The sequence below is a fragment of the Platalea leucorodia genome, assembly GCF_965183815.1.
Source record: "Platalea leucorodia genome assembly, chromosome: 19".
In the NCBI taxonomy this organism is placed as follows: domain Eukaryota; kingdom Metazoa; phylum Chordata; class Aves; order Pelecaniformes; family Threskiornithidae; genus Platalea; species Platalea leucorodia.
Genome location: NC_138841.1, coordinates 2,967,595 through 2,986,425, shown reverse-complemented (window position 1 = coordinate 2,986,425; position 18,831 = coordinate 2,967,595). Strand labels below are relative to the sequence as shown.

The 18,831-nt window shown below is 50.4% G+C and overlaps 1 protein-coding gene across 2 annotated transcripts; it reads right to left on the bottom strand.

Moving 5' to 3' along the window:
• Nucleotides 1–1,501: 1,501 nt before the first annotated feature.
• PFKFB2 (6-phosphofructo-2-kinase/fructose-2,6-biphosphatase 2) lies at nt 1,502–18,675 on the bottom strand. Of its 2 annotated transcripts, XM_082330179.1 has the most exons (15): nt 18,563–18,675; nt 17,763–17,888; nt 17,572–17,668; nt 17,097–17,163; nt 16,868–16,942; nt 16,672–16,728; nt 16,052–16,176; nt 15,473–15,680; nt 15,126–15,272; nt 14,436–14,540; nt 13,632–13,761; nt 12,738–12,800; nt 11,717–11,790; nt 9,795–9,986; nt 1,502–4,901 (listed from the first exon to the last, which is right to left on the bottom strand). In XM_082330179.1, exons 1-15 carry the CDS (start codon nt 18,636–18,638, stop codon nt 4,878–4,880), a joined length of 1,566 nt encoding a protein of 521 aa, XP_082186305.1. In that variant the 5' UTR covers nt 18,639–18,675; the 3' UTR covers nt 1,502–4,877. The 2 variants fall into 2 exon arrangements, with proteins under 2 accessions (XP_082186305.1, XP_082186306.1); XM_082330180.1 differs by lacking the exon at nt 9,795–9,986.
• Nucleotides 18,676–18,831: the final 156 nt, after the last annotated feature.

Here is an 18,831-nt window from a genome sequence, read left to right as displayed (position 1 = left end):
CTGAGCAGGACGCTGCCTGTTCCACCCTGCAGCAACAGCACCCAGCCGGTGCTGGTCCCCAGGCGATGCCCAGGGACCTCGGGCTCGCTATGGGGGCCTCCGCAAGAGGACTGCTTCACCCCGGGCCATGTCAGCCACGACCTTATCCCCTCTGACCTCAAAAGCCTATGGCCAAAATTCAAAATATGGTTTCTTCAATCAGCTCCACCTAATCCCATTAAAGCAACACCAGCCAAGGAGCATTGCTCAGAGCTGAACACCCAGGTCCATGATGGGAAACCCAGCTGCTCTTGCTCTCATTGAAAGCTGTTCCCAAATCCGGCTGTCGCTGGCGGGTCATTTTCCAGTAACAAGAGTTTTGGGAGAAGTTGTAGCCATTTGCTCCTTTTACACTTTGCACAGTTTCATCCAGGCTTCAAACACCATCAAGAACCTGGCAATGGCCTTTTTACCCCGGGTTGTGCTTCTCACAGGTATTCATTTGTTCTGCCAAATCTAAGGGGTTTTGCCAGAAAAATTTACCACATCCCTACACTGACTAGGATATATTACCTTTCTGAAGTTCACCTGAGTCCATGCCAAAATGCAGTAAAAGAGATTTAGTTCTTACCCTGTAAAACACAGCAAAAGGCTGCCCATCCTCACCCCACGAGCAGGGGCTTGCCCGCAACAGGCCCCTCGTCACTCCTGAGCAGGCACTGACCTCCACTAAATATTTACAAGAATCCAGCTATTCTCAAACACAAACAGAGGCTTTCTAGATTTCTTTTTTCCCAGATGACTCAGAACAAGCAGATATGCATACCAAAAAATCAGCAGCTTCCTCGCAGGCACCCAGGAGGTTATTTAGCACAGGGTGCTTGCAGCCATGAGCATCAGCCAGGGCACAGCCACACCGAAAGCCACCTCCTGCTCCGATGGCTGCTGAACAGCCTGAAGACCTCCTCAACCCACAGCTTGTAGCAGGATAAACAGGATAAAAAGGGTTTTCCTTGACCACATGCAAGGTCCCTTTCTCTTCAGGCTGTGGCTGGTGAGTCCCTTCGGGACCAGCTGGTTTCCAGCTGCAGATGCTGGAAGTCACAGTTACAAGTCACACCAGTCGCTCCTCTTGAATCCCCCCCCACACACTAGAAAAAGAGATGCTCTTTAAAAAAAACAAAGTGTTCCTACCCTAACAGCTCCACAGAAAACCTGAAAATCCAAATTCCAATAGCTCCAATAAGAACACCCTTAAAACTGAGGGGGGAAGGGGAACAGCAGCAGCTCCGCGGTGCAGGATTCACCATTTCCAGCCCAACTCCCAAGCGCCAGGGACGCCTGCCCTCCCCTGCAGACCCTCTTCCTCCAAACGCTTTCCACAGATTCCCTGAATTCACCATTATCTCACAAAACCAGCACACAATAGATAGTTGTAGCAAACAATAATGGAAAGTAACAGAAGAAACTAGTTTGTTTTTTTTTTTTAATCTCTTTATTGTAAATAAATGCTCATGGGATATTTACGCTCAAGTGCAGGGAGTACACAACATACAGCACAAGTTTACATACACTGCATTTTTTTTAAACCTAAAAAAAACATTAGAAAGCAGTAGAGTAACAAAATTGCAAGTAGACATGTAACATCCATCTTAGTAAACACTAAATACAGAGATGCAGTTTGCAAACAGTGTTCAGGGAGGCAGAGGAGCAGCGGGAGAGGTGGAGGTGGCACGGCAGCGCTCACCCAGCGCCCTTCGGAGGAGCAAGGGTGAGAACTGGGGCCGTAACCGCGGGGCAGGCGGCTCCTGGAAGCGCTGGCGGTGATGCCTCTCCTCCCAAGGCCGCTCCCCGGCCCTGCGGCGGCTGGACTGGGCTTCCCCATCAGTCACCGCCGAGCTGCCGGGAAGGGGACGCCTTACAGAGAGGTGGCAGCTCCAATGTCACAGCCAGGGTACACAAACTCAAGCTACCTACCCTGGTTTTAAGCCTTTTCCCTCATTTTCCAGTTTTCCCCATCGCTGGCAGCAGAGATGGAACAGATTTTGCCTGAGCAATCATTTTTCTCGAAAACGACCCGTAATGCTGATGGGGCAGCCAGCCTCTGTACCGCAGCTCAGGGACAGCGATGCAGGTCCCATGGGTGGCCCTGCCACCGCTCACTGCAGGTGACAGCAGCCACCACCACCTCTGCCGACAGAAACAGAGAGAAAGTCAGGGAAATACAGCCCCCCCCCCGACTCGTGGTGCAATGGTCACGAAGGCACCAAGCCCACTTCCACACCTCCAAATTCACCACCTCTGCCTGCTCAGCCCGACGGTGGCTCCGTACAACCGACAGCACAAGCCACTGCTAATCCTCAGCTGAGGTACGTTGTGCAATCGTTGTTTATTCTGGGGTATTTGCGCGCAGGTTGCCAAGGCAAATCAGGTGATTTCAAGGAAATACCTGGCACAGGGGCCAACCAGCCTGGCTGGGGCTGGGGAGATGCGTGGGCTCGCTGGCATCGCCCCAGCCCGGCCACCCCCGAGAGCTCGGGGCTCGGCGGGACCCCGGGACCTGTCGCATCAGGTACGATTCGCCCGCACGGCAACGATGATGATCACAAAATTGCTGCTGCTCTGCTCTAGACACATGTATCGACACCTTTTGAAAGTTAAAACGCAGGAGGAAAAGGCTATAGTCGGGCTTTGATTAAAGCACCGAGGCGCAAATGCTGCCGTCTGCAGAGACGGCTGAGAGGCTCCATCCCACGACCCAGCAGACCGCAGCCAAAGCAAGGACCCGCTCAAGAGGAACAAGGGACCCCCAGTCAGTGATCCAAAACTGCAGACCTGATTTTTAGCAGTGATTAAAAAATTACGACCGCCAACATATTAGCAGCTACATTCATGAATCCCAGTAGGTAAAAATATATATTTTATCTCCTTACAACCATTAACTACCCAATGATACAAATATAATTAACTCCTTAGCAAGTAATTACAGCATAGTGTGCGTAAACGTCCTACAGTACATTTGTACTCCTTTTCCCCCGCGGAGCAGGAGGTTTCTCGGCAGGAGCCGCCAGCCCGATGCGGTGCAGGTTTGTGCGTTCAGAGCATTACTGGAGAGTGACAGTGAGTGTTAACACGCAACAGGCTATCAATCGCTTCCTTCAACATTTCCCCCCCCCCCCTTTTTTTTTTTCTAGCTTATTTCTAAGCACTGTAAAATTTAAAACCAAAGAAAAGATGGTGCTGCTCTTACAGAAGCCTGCAGCAAACCTGCGCCCCGGTGGGAAAAGCCCAAGGAACAAAACTGATAAAACGCAGTTTCTCACCCACTGAATTTCCTCCTTCTGTGGCGCAATTGCTATAGATCAACACACACTTCTGCTCCGCATAACCCCTAAAGGCTTAGCATTAGAGCCGGGGCCTTCGCCATGCACGTCTCTGTCTCAGCTTTATCAAATTAAAGCTCTGGGAGTGTTTAAAACAACTGGGTTTGAGCCCAAAATCCCAAGTAAACCTCAGGCTTCAGGGCTGCTGAGCTCCTCTGCAGCCAGGGCCAGGGCACTGATGTTTCTCAAGCACAGATCCCTACTGCAGGCATGGCCAACATTTATTTACACATTTAAAATAAGCAACTTGGGTTCCAGAAGTTGCTCGTATAAATCCTGGAGTCACTGGAAACAGCAGGTCCAGAACAGCCTCCTGCTTCGTACCTAAATGCTCCTTTCTTCACCCAACCTGAGGATTTTGCCCTCATTGCAAGAACAGGAGTGGGCTAAAATGGAGTTGGACAAAACACAAGTCGAGACTTGTGGAAGAAAACTAAGTTTGGGGGTTCGGTGGGGATTTAAGTAACGCACAGCCATCACACGAGCTGCCCCACCGGGGAGTTTCACAGTCTATGCACTAAATACTAAAGCAGCTTAAACTCTATTCAAGGCAGCATTATACATCAGTAACATTCACAGCTTATTTATAGGCAACTTTAAAAACTTCTTGTGGGCCTAAAATTTGGTACGTTAAAAAGACAACTGGTAAAAATCATGTGCTTCTTGCAAATCCTGCACACACGGCCCCATTGTTCCCAGACACCGAGCGAAGCGGTGCTCTGATTTTTTCTGTTATAATAGAGAAAAGTGTCCATAAAACCCAGGGGGAAAAAAAAAAAAAAAAAATCAGTGAGAGGAGGAGGCTTAGATCAGGGTGCAAAGCTAAAGCAGGACTTGAGTTCAGATTCAACAGCACTGGTAGCTACGCTGTTCCCAGCACAGGAGCTTTTATTCCCTTCTGCCCCTCGCAGGAGCCGTCCCGCAGGATTTGCTGACCTGCCTTGTCTTACACCATGTGCAAAAGCCTTCCCAGAGCAAAGCAACAGGCTCCGATCGGGGGATTCAGATCAGCAGTCATGAAAGCAAAGTCAAATGATACCTGGAGCTCTTTCGATGGTTAAATAACACAATAACTGCACTTGAACCTGGAAATGGTAACAGTTAAATAAAAACTTGGGGATTTGGTCTGATAACATGTCTTCCAAAGAAAAGCTGCTTCAGCGAGTACGGATATGACCATTTTGTCCTCGCATACGCTGCGGTTAATTGTGCCATCTAACCGGGAAGAAAGGCGTGAGACACTATTTTAGCGCCTCAGAAAGACCAAGGATACTTTAGCTCACACGTATTAAAAGCAGGTTGAAAAATCGCCATAATAAATTTTCTCCAATCTCATTGACAGACATTTCAGCATTCAGAAAGAAAAGACACAGACAGACTCTAAAAACACATTTCAGAGGAGAGTACTGGCCAAAGCGGTGCGCGGCTCACTCTGCTCCGGGGATGCTCGAGTCCCATCCGCAGGGCTCCTCCCGGCCACGGAAATCCCAGCTGAATTCCAGAGAGCACAAACCTCTACACCGTTAAACCGGCCATCCTCTACAAATAAGAGATAAATGGTACAGGTTATAACACGGGTAAGTCAGGAGATGGTAAAGCAGGGGACAGCAGAGCTCAGCTCAGTGCTGGGGGACAGACAGACAGACGCTTTGCAGCAGCCAGCGGCAGGAGGTTACAACCAGCTCCACAGAGTTGGTGTATGTGACAGTAACCATCTGAGGATTCGCTTATTTACCGCTCCCTGAGCAAATACTGAGCTGCTTCACATTTTGCATCGTCCTTTAGCCTCTTGCCAAGCCCCGCACGAAGGCTTTCCCAGCCTCAGCCTGAGACCACGCGAGCTCAGCATTACTGGAGTGTCTCATAGGACGGCAGGCGATAACAAAGCAGGCTGGTTACTCAGGGTTACGCGCTTTTATTTATCTTCTCCATAGGAAAGTACACTTCCAGGACAAACACGAGAAAGATTACAGTAACATTTTGCATATTAACCACAATAAATACTTATAGTTTTGACAAAACTCCTTCCATTGCCCCACCGAGGGTCCGACAGATGACAGGAGCACACTCAGGTCAGTACAAGTGAATTACGTATTTACAAATGCACATACACAAAAGTCAAAACCTGACAGCCAGGATTTCCTACAGCTGCGTTCATGCAATGTCTCAGAGCACAGAAACGCTCGGAAGGGCTCCGAGTTGCGCGGTGCTTGGTGCCCGCTCTGCTCAGCTGCGGCCCTTTTGGAGACTGCAAACGGACGTGTAATGATTGCACATCTGTGCAACGCGCCGTTACCTAACCAGCACTGTTTTGCAATAAGAAAATGGTACAGCTACCGAGCCAATTTGCTGACAATTAACAGTAGGCATCAACACTTAAAATCCAACAGTCAGGAAATCCAAACCCTACACATTTTCCATTTTTAATTAAAAAAAAAAAAAAAATCTAAACAGCTTTCCTGACAATGACACTTAAAAAGTAACTATCATCAGACAGAGGTAATGCATAATAGCTGCTCACATGCTACTGCGTCCAGCAAAACACCAGCACTAAGAAAGGTTTGTACCGGAATCAAGGAAGTTGGACCAAGTTCCCTTCGTTTATCTGCAAACCCTCCTACGAATTCTGTGTTATTTGTTTAAACATAGGGGAAAAAAGAAACACTTGAAGCACAGCATTAGAAAAGTACTTTTGCAAAGCTGGCACATACATGCATTTTCTAAACACACAGCTCCTTTCGGCTCAGAGTAAAGGCAAATCCAAAGGGGCAAGGCTTTGATTTTTAGCCTGTGGATAATTTTCCTCTGATTTGATTCTAAATTAATATTACCCAGTATAGGAATAACGATTTATCAGATTTATCACAAGCTCCCCCGGCTCAGGTTCTTTCTCCTTTTCCCCTCATCTTGAACATTAAGGCCCCTGAAACCCATGAGCAGCTTTAGGAGAAACGTGCCCTTTTTGCACTGCTGCTGGTCGGACCATTCCCAAGTCGGCCATCCCGACGTGGGAAATGCGCTACAGCAAGATCCGAGCTGGATGCTTTGTGCGCTTCCGCAGCTTCGGCAGGAGTCACGCTGCTTTGTCAGTAAGAAAACTCCGCAGCATTATTAAAAATGCTATCACAAACTAGAGAACAGGAGACAGAGACATGTAACTTTAGGATCAATCCCATACCTTTATATCCTACGAAATGTGCGTAAATGTCGGTGATGTAGAAAGACAGGGCAGCTTCATTGAGAAAATTGTTGCAAGAGCTTCACTCAAGGATAAAGTGCAATTAAAGTAAAAAGCTGCACATCCAAATTGCTAAATACATTCAGGCAGGAGTTTCTCAGGCCTGGAGGACCTCTGCTGCCCAGGCAGAGGTGGGAGCTGCGCCTTCCCCACCTGAAGAGATGAGCCGCATCCTACGGCGGTGAGACCTGCGGGGACCACCCTGCCGCAGCGAAACGGGAGCCAGCTCCCCACCCAAACCTGAATCCTCTCTTAACACTCGGCATCTGGAAACTGAACTACTGCTTTACTTGCCTGGCACTAAACCCAGCTCTCCCTTTGATGCCAGAGCACCAGGAGCAAGAGGATTTGCCCAAAGCCCCAGGGCAGAGGCAAGGAGGGAGCAGAGCTTTACTGAGAGCCAGAGCAGGTCAGTAACAACCCCGGCAGCCCACACACAGTGACCGAAGCCTCCAAGGACGCAGCTTGTGCCACCTCTGAGCCCACCCTTAGGCACCGCCACCCTTGGGTGCTCCCTGGCACAGCCTGCTGCTCCGCAGGGGGAGACCACCGTGTTCCCAAAGGTGGGTGGAAGCAGGCGGGTGCTGGGGGTCACCCTGGCGCACGGGGACGAGCACGGCACCGCGCGGAGGATGCGGCACAGGCACTGTGCCGTACAGCCGGGCCCCCAGACAGAGCATCTAAATTGCAAAGTCTTTTACAAGGCAAAAAACATCAGCGTTGTTGAGGCGACATGAGGCGAAACACCCGATAAGCCAAGCGAGGGGTTGCAGCAGGGTCTGCCACAGCCACCGGCAGAGCAGGGGCGCAGGGATGGGCCTCGGGGCCGGCAGGAGCACGGTGAAGCGAGGGCGTCTCTGGCCTTTCTGCGCGGGGCGGCAGCCAAGGTCTCATCCGAGCCCCTACTCAGAGGCCGAGAGGGAGGCCAAGGTCTCGGGGGTGATGCTGGCTGCTGGCTCCCTGGAGAGGGGGACAGACAAGGACATGTTCTCCCCTTAGGGTGGGAGAAAGACAGTCCTGCTCTCTTTGCCCCCATTCAAAGATGCCTCCAAGGGGACGTGATGGTGAGGACTTGGTGACAAGTGCCACCAACACAGAAAGGTTTACCCCCCCCAGCTGCTTTCTAAGCACGTGCTAAACCCACCCAGCTCCCTCAAGTCACCAGGAGCTGGGGCTGAGCAGCTCCACTCCCATCCAGGCTGTGGATCCAATGACTCCTGCAAAATCCCTGCGATAAGTATCGTCACCGCACCCCATCCCAGGCGGAGAGGAGACATAAGTGGGACCCGCTCAGTACAAGCTACATGGCTCAGCCCAGCAGCACCAGCACAGAGCACTCCCACGTCCCAGTCCAGGGACGGAGCAAGCTCGGGGTGAAACGCACTTTTGTGGACAGCCAGCAGAAGCACGGTCGCCAGTAAGTCCAGCTAGAGCCCCTGGATCAGTGGGCTCAGCCTGGTAACATATTCCTCCCCCACTGAGGTCCCCCTTAATGACAGGTTATTATCCAGCAAAAGACTTCCTTCTGCTCCATGCGTTTGTCTTTCCCCAAAGTAGTTTCCATGCAACATTAATCAAGAGAAGTCCTACTTACTAAACCAAAAGAGAGTACATACAAGCTGCTGTCAGTGGTACTCACAGGCAAGCATTTCCCCCTTGAGGCTGCAAAGGAAAAAGAAAGAGCACAGGATAGCTCATAGTGCATTTCAGAGGAGTTTTTAAAATAATAGTAAAAGCAGCAAAGCAAGCGAGGAAAGAAGTGAAGCAACCCCAAAGATTTCATGGTAGGGAGCTCAGGACAGGCTTGTATCACAGCAGGAGCTGATACAAGGCATGGACATCGCGTGCTGCGGTGCCCGGCCACCTCCTCTACTGCCGCTCATCTCAAGGGCTCCATTCGGGTGAGGACTCAGGACAGCACGATTCCCTACCGCCCGCACGGCCCCAGCACCCAGGGTTTCCAAATGCTCCTTCATCCCAGAGCTGTCAGTGCTTCGACATTATGATTATGAAGGTACAAACAGGGAGCAGTCAGGGTGGGGATCCCCGTCCTGGGGCTGCCCAGCTGGAGACACCCACAAATCAAGACCTCGGGCAGTCAGGGTCCTCTCCAGCTGATGAAGAGTCATCCAGAACTGCTGCAGGCCAAACCCACCCCAAGGCAAAGCCCTGCCTGGTTTGGTTCCCACTGGAGCCCTGGGATTTTGGGGATGCCTAAGCCTCGTGCTCCTTCACTGAGTATGAAAACACCAGCGACGTTCACCTGTGCTGCATCGCCCCTTCTTTTACTCTCTGGCCACTTACTCTGCTAACAGGGAGGAGGAGAAGAAGAAGCTGGGCTCACTGAAAAACTTGGAAAACATTAACCTCTAAAGTATCCAAGATTATTTTATTTTTAAACAGGTTTGGTAACGATGGCTGTCTCTGCACGAGGAGCCCAGCCAAGACCTCCTCGAAGCCCACCACACACCTCCCCTCCGCCTCGCTGACAGGCAGCAGCGTGCAGCCCGCTCTGCCTGCGGTCTCCCAGGCACAGAAAAACTCCTAATTTAGCAGAGAAACAATTTTAAATGAGCAAAGAAACAAACGGGGCTTCGCATCCAACACTGATGAGGACCTACGTGCTTCTAAGCTAAAAGAAACACCAAGCACCAAAACCCAAGCTGCTTTAATTTGGGCACCCAAAGAGCCCAAACTTTGTTCAACCAGCTGCTGACGTTGGGATCTGCAGGGAAAAGGGCACCAACAAAATCATGGACGCAAAGATTTCCTACCCAGTCGCTCTGGAGCTAGAGCAACACTTGGCTGCAGCATCAAATTAGGACAAAGAGGGTATTTGTAAACTCTTTCCAATCAGTTTTTTGCTGGAAAGCAAGATGTCACCCAGAATTAACCACCCTACCAAAATCCTATTGCACTGATGGAAACTCGCCTGCATGGAGCCTGATTTTTGAAAGCCTCTGGCACCACAATTCTAGTTTAACGGGACAGATTTTGGTTACTGGGGAGGTTTTTTATGGGGTGGGTTTTTTCTCCCCCCTTCTTTTCATTTTTTTTAAGGGAATCTAATCCAGAATGGTTTTCCTGTGGGAACAGAGATGATGATTAAGACCCTGGGAAGCGTCTGTATTTCAGAGAGGACTACTGACAACCACGGGTGATGGTGGGGATGGGGAGTGTAGGGAAGGTACCACCTGGACACCGACTTGCAGCTGCGGTCGGTCGGCCCCATCTCGAGCTTCCAGGGATGGGAAAGGCCCCAGCAGGTCGAGAGGTTTGCTCCCAACGCTGTAATGTCGTGGGCGCTTTACTGTGTCCGCGCTGGCCCGCGGCGTAAAGCTGTTTCTTCTCATCCTTACAGGGGTTTGGCTGGTGGGAAGGTTGTTCTGATCCCAGGCGGAGGGTATCGCAAGGAACGAAAAGGGGAACCACAGTTTAAAACCACATCGCACACCAGCGCACACCACCGGCATCCCCACCCGTGGGCACCCCCAAGCTCCCGGCAGCCGGGGCTGCGGCTCGGTGAACCCCGCGTCGGTCCGTGCCGGCACGACCGCTCCGTGCCTTCCCTGGCTGAGCACCAGTGGTGGGAAATGACCCGCTCTGTCGGTTAATCTGGCTCAGAGTCCACGAAAAAGTCTGCTTTTTTAGCAGTTTTACTTCCCTTTGCGATTTTTTTGCTTAGGTGGCTTTGTTTGTTTGTTTTTGGTTTTTATTTTTTTTAATTTTTTTTTTTTCTCCCCGCAATCAATTGGGGGGGGGGGGGGGGAATAATAATCAAATAGAAAACTTTCCCTTCTTTGTGTTTCTCCTCCAAAGCAGCCGTTCTGCCCAAGTAAAGCAAAGAACAACAGAAACGGCCTCCAGCTTCTCTGAGTGGGCAGCAACGATTTCAACGCAGGCATCGCACAGAAGTCGCAAGCAATAAATGCCCGACTGGAAACCACCAGAATGGGACCAGCCACAAAAATCTTGCCGAATATCCTCAGTTTAGCATTTTACAGTCAGCCGGATTTAGCTCCGCAAACCCTCCTGCCACAGATGCAGGTACCCAGTTTCTCCACCCCGTGTTTATGGTCCCTCAGCATAGGGACTCCTTTACGTTGGGACACAAAAATAACCACATCGCAGGCAATCAGCCAATAGCTGTCTATAAAATCCAATGACAAGAGGCAGCTAAAAGCCTAAACGTACCAAAAGAACTTAAAATGCAATGCACTTAGATTTGCCATGAGCTAGGAAAGTGGAGAGTTGGTTTTTAAATTGGGGGAGTTAATTGCAGGCAATCGCTACGCAGCGTTCCCCGACACATCAGTCCCTCTGCAAAACAGCGTTTGCAAAAGCTAGCACCTGAAGTAGCAGCAACTTCCATGGATTTAGCACACAGTTATGTGCTCTGCTGAAAAAGGTAGATGGCCAGTTATCTAAGTCACGGGAGAGACAGGATTTCATAAATAAAGCTAGTCAAAGTCTGAAGCGTTTCCATTGCTCCCGTACGAAATGCCCAGTGCAAGGGAGGTAAATTGGACTCCTCTCCTTCCCCTCTGATATATACAAAGTTTAGGAATGCCGCAGTCTTGCCTTGCACCAAATACTTGTAAAACGCACATGAAATCTGCGGAGGCAAGGGAAAAGCCGCCACTCCTGCCAGCCACCGGCACAGGGCAGCCAGGCCCCGCGAGGGCCACCCAGAACCCGCCCCAGAGCCCGGCCTTGCCCTGGCTGCAGCTCCAGAAAGAGAAAGCTCATCAAGATAATGAGAAAAATTCACTGTAAACGTTTTGGCAAGTCTTCTCAAAATTATCGCAATTAATGCAAACGAGCATCAACAACAAATACTTAATTGAAAACTGAGAACAAGACCGGGAATTTTAAATCTATGTCCTAAATTTGCCCATTCTGCTTCCTAGAATAGCTCTGAAAAATATCCCCCCCTGGGCCTGGGAAGCACACTAATTCAACCTACAATTAATTCTGCTTTTGGGGATTATTTCTGAAGCAAGTCTTTCTGGTCACTGAATGCAATCGGCCATTTCTAGCAGGTATTTAAGAGTGTTTCGGTTTAGGTACTTCGTTTTGAAAAGGGAAAAAGCCAGAGCTAGGCAGCAAGACCTACTGAGTTCAGGGAGGGTTTGTCGCGGTGGGTGTTCACTGCTTCCACGTTCAGGGTAATAGTCTCCACTTTACAACCTTTACCAAAAAGAAAGAGAAGTTTACATGAGGAAGGGTAATTTACTAAATCGCCTTTTTTTTTTTTTTTTAAATATTGAAAACAGCATGGAAAGTGAGCAGGAATAAATTTGTTATTTTTTTTATTTTTTTAAAAATAAAACAGCTCATAAATAAACAGTTCACCCTATTAACAGCATTTTACACTTTAACTACTTTCTGGCTTTGACCTTCACTGCAGAAGTGCAGCCCTGTGTTATGTGGAATACAGGTCTACACAGAAAAGCCATTTTTAATGCACTGCACCCCAGAGCCAAATCCCAGTTTGGCGGCACAAAGAGCCTTCTCCATCACCAGGGGAAACCCACAGCCAATTCTCTCGTGTTTAAAAGAGGCCACGGGAGAACACCCCTGCACCCAGACATAGAATCACAGAATCGTTTGGGTTGGAAAAGACCCTTAAGATCATCGAGTCCAACCGTTAACCCAGCACTGCCAAGGCCACCACTAACCCATGTCCCTCAGCACCACATCTCCCCGGCTTTTAAATCCCCCCAGGGATGGGGACTCAGCCCCTGCCCCGGGCAGCCTGGGCCAGGCCCTGACAGCCCTTTCGGGGAAGAAATTTTTCCTAATATCCAACCCAACCCTGCCCTGGCGCAGCTTGAGGCCGTTCCCTCTCGTCCCATCGCTTGTTCCTGGGGAGCAGAGACCGACCCCCCCGGCTCCAGCCTCCTTTCAGGCAGTTGTAGGGAGTGATGAGGGCTCCCCTCAGCCTCCTCTGCTCCACATCTCCCCTCCCGCTGTTCCCCCAAAACCCTCCCGCTCTCCAGAACCTTTTTATATGTCAAAAATATTACCAGAAGCATTTACAGCAAGCCCAGTTGCTGCCGCACATGGACACGAACTTGCACATCAGATTTACGCAAACACAAACCAGGAAAAAAAAAAAAAAAGACCATATTTACCATACGCCACAGGCGTGAGCTTGAGAATGGTGTGGAGGGGACAGCGCAGGTAGGGCAGCTCGTCTAGGAGAGAGGCAGGCGTTACGGGGCGCGTTACGGCTGCGCTGGGGCTGCCCGCGCCAGCCACCCCCCCCCAGGCTTCAGGTGGGACCTTTCCCATCGCAAATATCGGGCACCAACCGCACAAGCGCCTGGGGCCCTTGCAGGCGGTGCCGCAGCCCCCCCGGACCCCCCGACCGCCCTCCCCGGCCCAGGAGCAGTGGGACGGGACCATCCCCACCATTTCCAACGCACGGGGCCGGCCAGAGGAAACCTCTCCAGCAGCAAACGGGTGCGAAAGCGCTGCAGCAACAGCTGCCACGGACCCATGGGAGTTTTATTTAAAACTTTACTAAAAGTTTATTAACTTCATTAGAAGTTTTATTGAACTCCCGTACCACTCGCTGGAGTTTCCTAAAGGAGCTTGCAGCAGGCTGGAACTCGCTTCCAGGCCAGCATGCCATGCAAGGGATCAGCGTTTCGCTGAGATGCAGCACTACTGCCAACCTTTCCCAGGCTACCGATGCATCAGAAAACTTGTTATTTACATTAAAAAATGATCCCCTAGAGATCACGTAAATGCTACTGGTGGAAACAGCTCCAGAAACAATGGCTGAGCCGAAAACCAGCAGCGCACGCATCTGCATTTCTCGCAACGAGAGCCTCTTGCTAAGCTCCGTGCACCGCTGAAATGCAATGGTTAACGTGTTTCAGAAATGTTTTCTTTTTTTCTTTTTTAAGCAGCTCTTCCCTTGTGAAAAATCAAAACAGTAATTACAAGCCACCCTCCCAAAAGCTCTGTAAAGGAAGCAGCAAGAGAAGCCAGCCCCTAACATCATACATTTATTTTTGTACCTGCACTCTTGTCAAGAAAATAAGCCAACAGGCACCTCATAACCGCCTGGTGGGAGATAACGAGGACGTTGCCTTGCCGTTCCAGCTCCATAATTACCGGTTCCAGGCGCTGGACCAAGTCCTGGTAGGACTGAAAAACAAAACAGGAATTTTTCAAGGGGTTTTGTAAACAGAGGCCTAAAGCAGAAGTAGCAATTACCACAGCTTCACACTCAGGAAAATATCAGTTAAAATATCAAAATGCAGAAGTTACGGATGATCCAGTAAATACAAGGAAAAAAACAAACAGCAGAAGGTGAAATTTAATGTCAGCAACCCTCAGATTACAGGAGGATTCAGATTACTGGTAACTCTTAACGAGTGCAGTAAGAAAAACAAATAAAATAGTAAATTATATGTTTCAACAAGGTTGTGAAGTAAAACCAGAAATGACTCCATACCACACCCACAGTCATTTTCTTTCCAAGATGTTTTTTCATAGTGACAATTCAGGCCTCGGCCGTACGAACACGAGGCAGAAACCCCTCTGTCTGAGGGGAGCACCAAGGGGCTCGGCGAGTGGCCCAATTAACATGGCCGAAAGGCATCATTTGCACAGCACAATAAAGGAAATCAATAAACCTTTCCTCTACAAGAGAATTGGGGATCCCAACGTTTTCAGAATTGGGGATCCTGATGTTTTCAGTTTCTTATACGAATATTGGCAGAAAAAGTTAAAATTAAGTAAAGTCTTACAAAAAATTCTACACATTCTATTTGTTTTACATGCACTATATCTTATTGTTATTTCTTAAGGGTCTTCACCTCGCCTCCAGGATAGCGATAAAGATACTTCTCTTGATCCCTCAAGGCAAACTCATCTGGATACTTGGCTTCGATTTCTGCATAGGTCATTTCTTCACATACCCCCTGCGGAAAGAAGAACTTGTTACACCAGACTTCCTTTCAACAGAGGTACAACAACGCAAAACCAGCAAGTGGTTGAGATCAGTAATCTCTTCATCTGGCGAAAATTTTAGGTATCATAACTGACACAGCCAAACACCAGCATTTGTGCACTGCACGTCCAGGGTGGTTTGCAAAGGATGAGCTTTTGGTTTTATTTCAAACCCCTTGTTTGCCAGGGATGAAAACGAGCGTTCATTTCCACAGCAACAACCCTGCAATTTCTTTTGCCTGAAAGAACCAGAGCAGGAGCAGGAACCCTTGTCCACCCAGGACGGTGTTACAGCCGGGCGGACAAACGCCTGGGATGTTCAGTGTTATTTTCTTTCTCGACAGCAGCTGGATACGTTCACAGCAAGGTCTACCAGCTCCTGGCATTGTCAGCCCTGTACCAAACCATCCTAAACCTCATGGTGATGGCTGGAGTACATTATACGTGGACATGGTTATAAATTAACAGGAAATAGTCAAGTTTATCGTGATGAATTTATTTTTAAGCATTATTTTCCATCTAGAAAAGCTAAAGGCTTCAATCAGCATTTCACTCACGGCATCGATCTCATTGAGAATCTTCCACTGCTCGTACGTGACCCCCAGGGACTCGGCCGTCTGGATCGTCCTTTTCAGCTGGCTCGTCCACACCTTCAGATCAACAATCTCCTGCTCTTCGATGAACTTCTTCAGCGCCTGAGCAAACTGGAAAAAAAGCCAGGGGAGGTTAGGAGGGAGCAGGAGCTGCCGCCGCCGTTAAAAGCATCATTTCAAGGGCTGTGGCTGTCGCAGCAAGATCCAGCTGCGGGGCTGCGCCTCGCAGGAGTCGGATGCAGAGCCCGGCTCTGACCCTGGTCACACAACACTTTACAAATACAGCAACCCAGGTGCTGCCAAACACATACCTGCTTCCCGCGTGGTGACAGACCAGAATCCCCACCAATCTTGCCAACAAGATTATATTCACTCTCACCATGTCGGCAAAGGTAGATGGTACGCGGCTGGACATGAATGTTCATTAGGTAATAGACGATTTTACTCTGGATGTAATCTTGGACTCTGTTTACTAGGAACCGCTGTCCCACATTGATCACTTTAATGAAGGAAAGATCTCTGGAGTCAACATAAAATAAGAACACCCACACGACTGGTTTTAAAAATGAAGCACGTGCATCTGCGGGTGTAATCTAGCTAGTTATCCTCTAGTAAAGGCATCAGCACTACCACGGGGTCGCTCCAGCAGACAGATGAGACACTGAACTGCCGTGCGTAAACACGGAGCGGCATTACACTGTGGTACACTAGAGAAAAATCCTTTCAAATCACTTGGGACCCGAGGATATCACCTTCACACGAGCAATTGCGCTTTGGGGGAGCAGAGGCTGCAGTAGACGCGTTGCAGCATCCTGAGCCAGAGAACAGCAGCGACAAAGCAAAGCAGCTCATGTCTGCAAGGACAAAATGCACCCCAGGGCTTTGCTTACTTGTCATACGCATCAGGATCAAGAGGCTGGTAAGTGACCTTGTAGCACTCAATCCTCTTCAGGAAATCATCCATCACATTCTCCCTGTTTCTCTCTGGGTAGTCGGGGCTGGAAACTTTCACCTCCTGATCAACAGACAGCGATGCTTTGTGAGAGTTAAGCAAACTCGACAGGGAGCAAAAGCAATGCTGAATAACATTATTCTTCCCTTTTGAAACAAATGAGCATTGTTTAATGCCGCCCTGTGGAAAAACCTGCTCCTGGAGAGGAAACAAAGGGCAGCTCTGAAGGCGCTGTAGCGCTTGGCCCCGCGACAGACACAGCTGGCTCGCTTTTAGCTGTCCCCGCGAGCCACTCGCTGCCTGCCTTCCCTTGACAAGAGCACACGCTTCAAGGTCAAACGTTTCTCAGCTTCATTTGATTTCCACCTTCTCCCATAACTAACTGCATCTCCAGCTTTTATAAACCTGCAAACCTTAGCTGCTTTTTTCCAAGGTGAAACGTAAGAGCAAGGCACTTGCAGACGCTGCCATAAGCTATTGCAGGAGGCGACCATGCACCGAGCACCCCAGCTCCCACGGTAAGCACTGGCAGCCGAGCCTGGAAAATGCGGCACGCACCAGGATGTTGGCAGCAATGACTTCTGGATCGTCACAGACAGACTCCACAAAAAACACCTACAAAGAAGGCAAGGAAGCATGTTTCAGAGAGGCAAGATCTCTGCCGTGAATCAAAACTCGAGAGCTCCTGCCCAAGGGAGCAGTAATGCCCCTCGGTGCAACAACTCCAACTACAAATTAAATACAGGAGCGCTACCTTGAAAGCATTTTCTTTAGCAAAATTTAAGATCAGGTCCCGTCTTTCTCGAGTTGTGTTGGTTGCATCAAACACCTACCAGAAAAATGAATAAGTAGCAATAAGCAAGTTTAGCTAAGACTTTGAAACCAGCCCCAAATCATTTGGGATTCCAATTAGGTCCCCAAATGCCCTGGGCAGCTTTGAACTACCCAGATGTAAAACCAGGTTTAGTCCAGAAAAGTCTTACAGCTATTTGCCCGCACTCCTCCAGGAGATAAGCCTTCACGTCTTCTAGAGCCACTAAGGCACATCGTCTGCAGGAGAGAAACGGGCATTGTCAGAGCTGGCAGAAAGCATTCAGCCGGCAAGGCTTCTGAGCCACTGGGGAGAGATTTAAACACCTTCTCGCTCTGCCCACGGGGCACCCACCCCTCCGTCTTACCAAGAGCCTCTGCAGAGGTCAGAAGGCATCTGTATCTACAACTTGCTTCGTATTTCATTCATCACCGGGCGTTCACAGACTCTGTTCTTTGTGCCAGCCCAAAGTCAATGGCAAAGCTCCCACGCACAGCCCCTCACCCCACACCGGCTGCGCTGCCTCCCTCCTCCCCTGGTTTCCCAGGCATTAAATGTTATTTTGTGCTTCTCAGATGCAGAGGCTGCCAAGACCTGAGACTAACCAGACCGCCGCGGATCAGCTGGGTCCCGTTACGCCAACTTACTTGCGGATTTCCATGGCTTCTTTGTTATCATGCCTGAAGAAGTCATAGGACTTGTAAGACTTCACCGCTTCCCGGCGATACACCCCTAAATTAAACACTTGACACACAAGAGACAAGCGCGTGAGACTGACGGCGTTTCGCAGAGATCTCACAGCGCTTTCGGGGAAGGGCAGAGCCGTCCCCGCACACACCTTTGGTGGGCACCCCGATCCAGTTGAGGTAGCGGGTGAGCTTCTTGGACACGTAGGTCTTGCCACGCGCGGGGAGACCGATCATCACGATCAGGGTCGGGGAGTTGGTCATGTAGGAAGCCCATGCTGTGAAATAAAACAAAAAAACCGAAACAAGGAGCATCAGCAGCATCGCAGGGCAGCTAGGAGCAAAGAGCCAGCCCCAACGCAAAGCCATCCCCCACGCAGAGGTGCCCCATCTCCCAGACGGACAGACCGCCACCGCGCATCTCACGAGGGGCTCGCTACCCTGTCCTCGCCGTTAGCGAAGCGCCGGGAGCCGCTGGACCACTCTGCGGTCTCCCGGGCGGCAGCTAATGAGGCGGATCAGCCACGGCGCACCCGCCGTGCCTAATGGGACTGATACACGTCTTTTAGCCTTAAAAACATTTACCGCTCGGGCAGGAGCTGTCAAGGACACAAGAAAGATGTTTTTAACAAAATGGTCACGTTCTCTCAGAAAAAGGGCAAAGCCAGCTCAGAAAACGCCCGGGGGGGGGGGGGGGGGGGTGGCAGGTTTGGGGGGAAAAGCACGATGGTGACAGCATCCAGAAGTTGGGGAAATGAGAGGCGGGGGTGAGCGGGGGTGAGCAGCGCCGGGCGGCCGGGGAGGGGGCAGCCTGCGGGATGGAAAGGCGTTTTAAGGAAGACACGCGCCTTCTTAAGCGGCACGAGCAGCGCTATCCCCCCAAATATGTATATTTTTTTTTCTCTTAACTATATTAAGCGCCCTCCCCCCGCCCCGGGCCGGGGTTACTCACAGCACTTCTTCTCGCCGCCGCGCAGGGCCCCGCTCCGGCCCCGGGGGGGGCCGCCGTGCCGGGGACCCGCCGACATGGCTCCGCGCCGCCGCGCCACATGCAAATCGCATGCAAATCGCATGCAAATCGCACGCAAATCGCGCCCCGGTGAACGGCGCAACGTCACAGGCGCGCTCCGCTATGCAAATGAGATCGGCGCCCCCCTCGCCGCCTCTCTGATTGGCCGCAGCTCGGCCAATGGTGGGGCGCGGCGGGAGGTCTCGCGAGAG

Excerpts from the sequence above, each read along its gene's own strand:
- PFKFB2 (XM_082330179.1), bottom strand. The coding sequence starts at position 18,638 with ATGTCGGCGGGTCCCCGGCACGGCGGCCCCCCCCGGGGCCGGAGCGGG. Across the intron at positions 17,669-17,762 it reads GATCGGGGTGCCCACCAAAG|TGTTTAATTTAGGGGTGTAT; the intron begins GTGTGTGCGGGG and ends TTGTGTGTCAAG. Across the intron at positions 16,943-17,096 it reads AGGAGTGCGGGCAAATAGCT|GTGTTTGATGCAACCAACAC; the intron begins GTAAGACTTTTC and ends TTTTTCTGGTAG.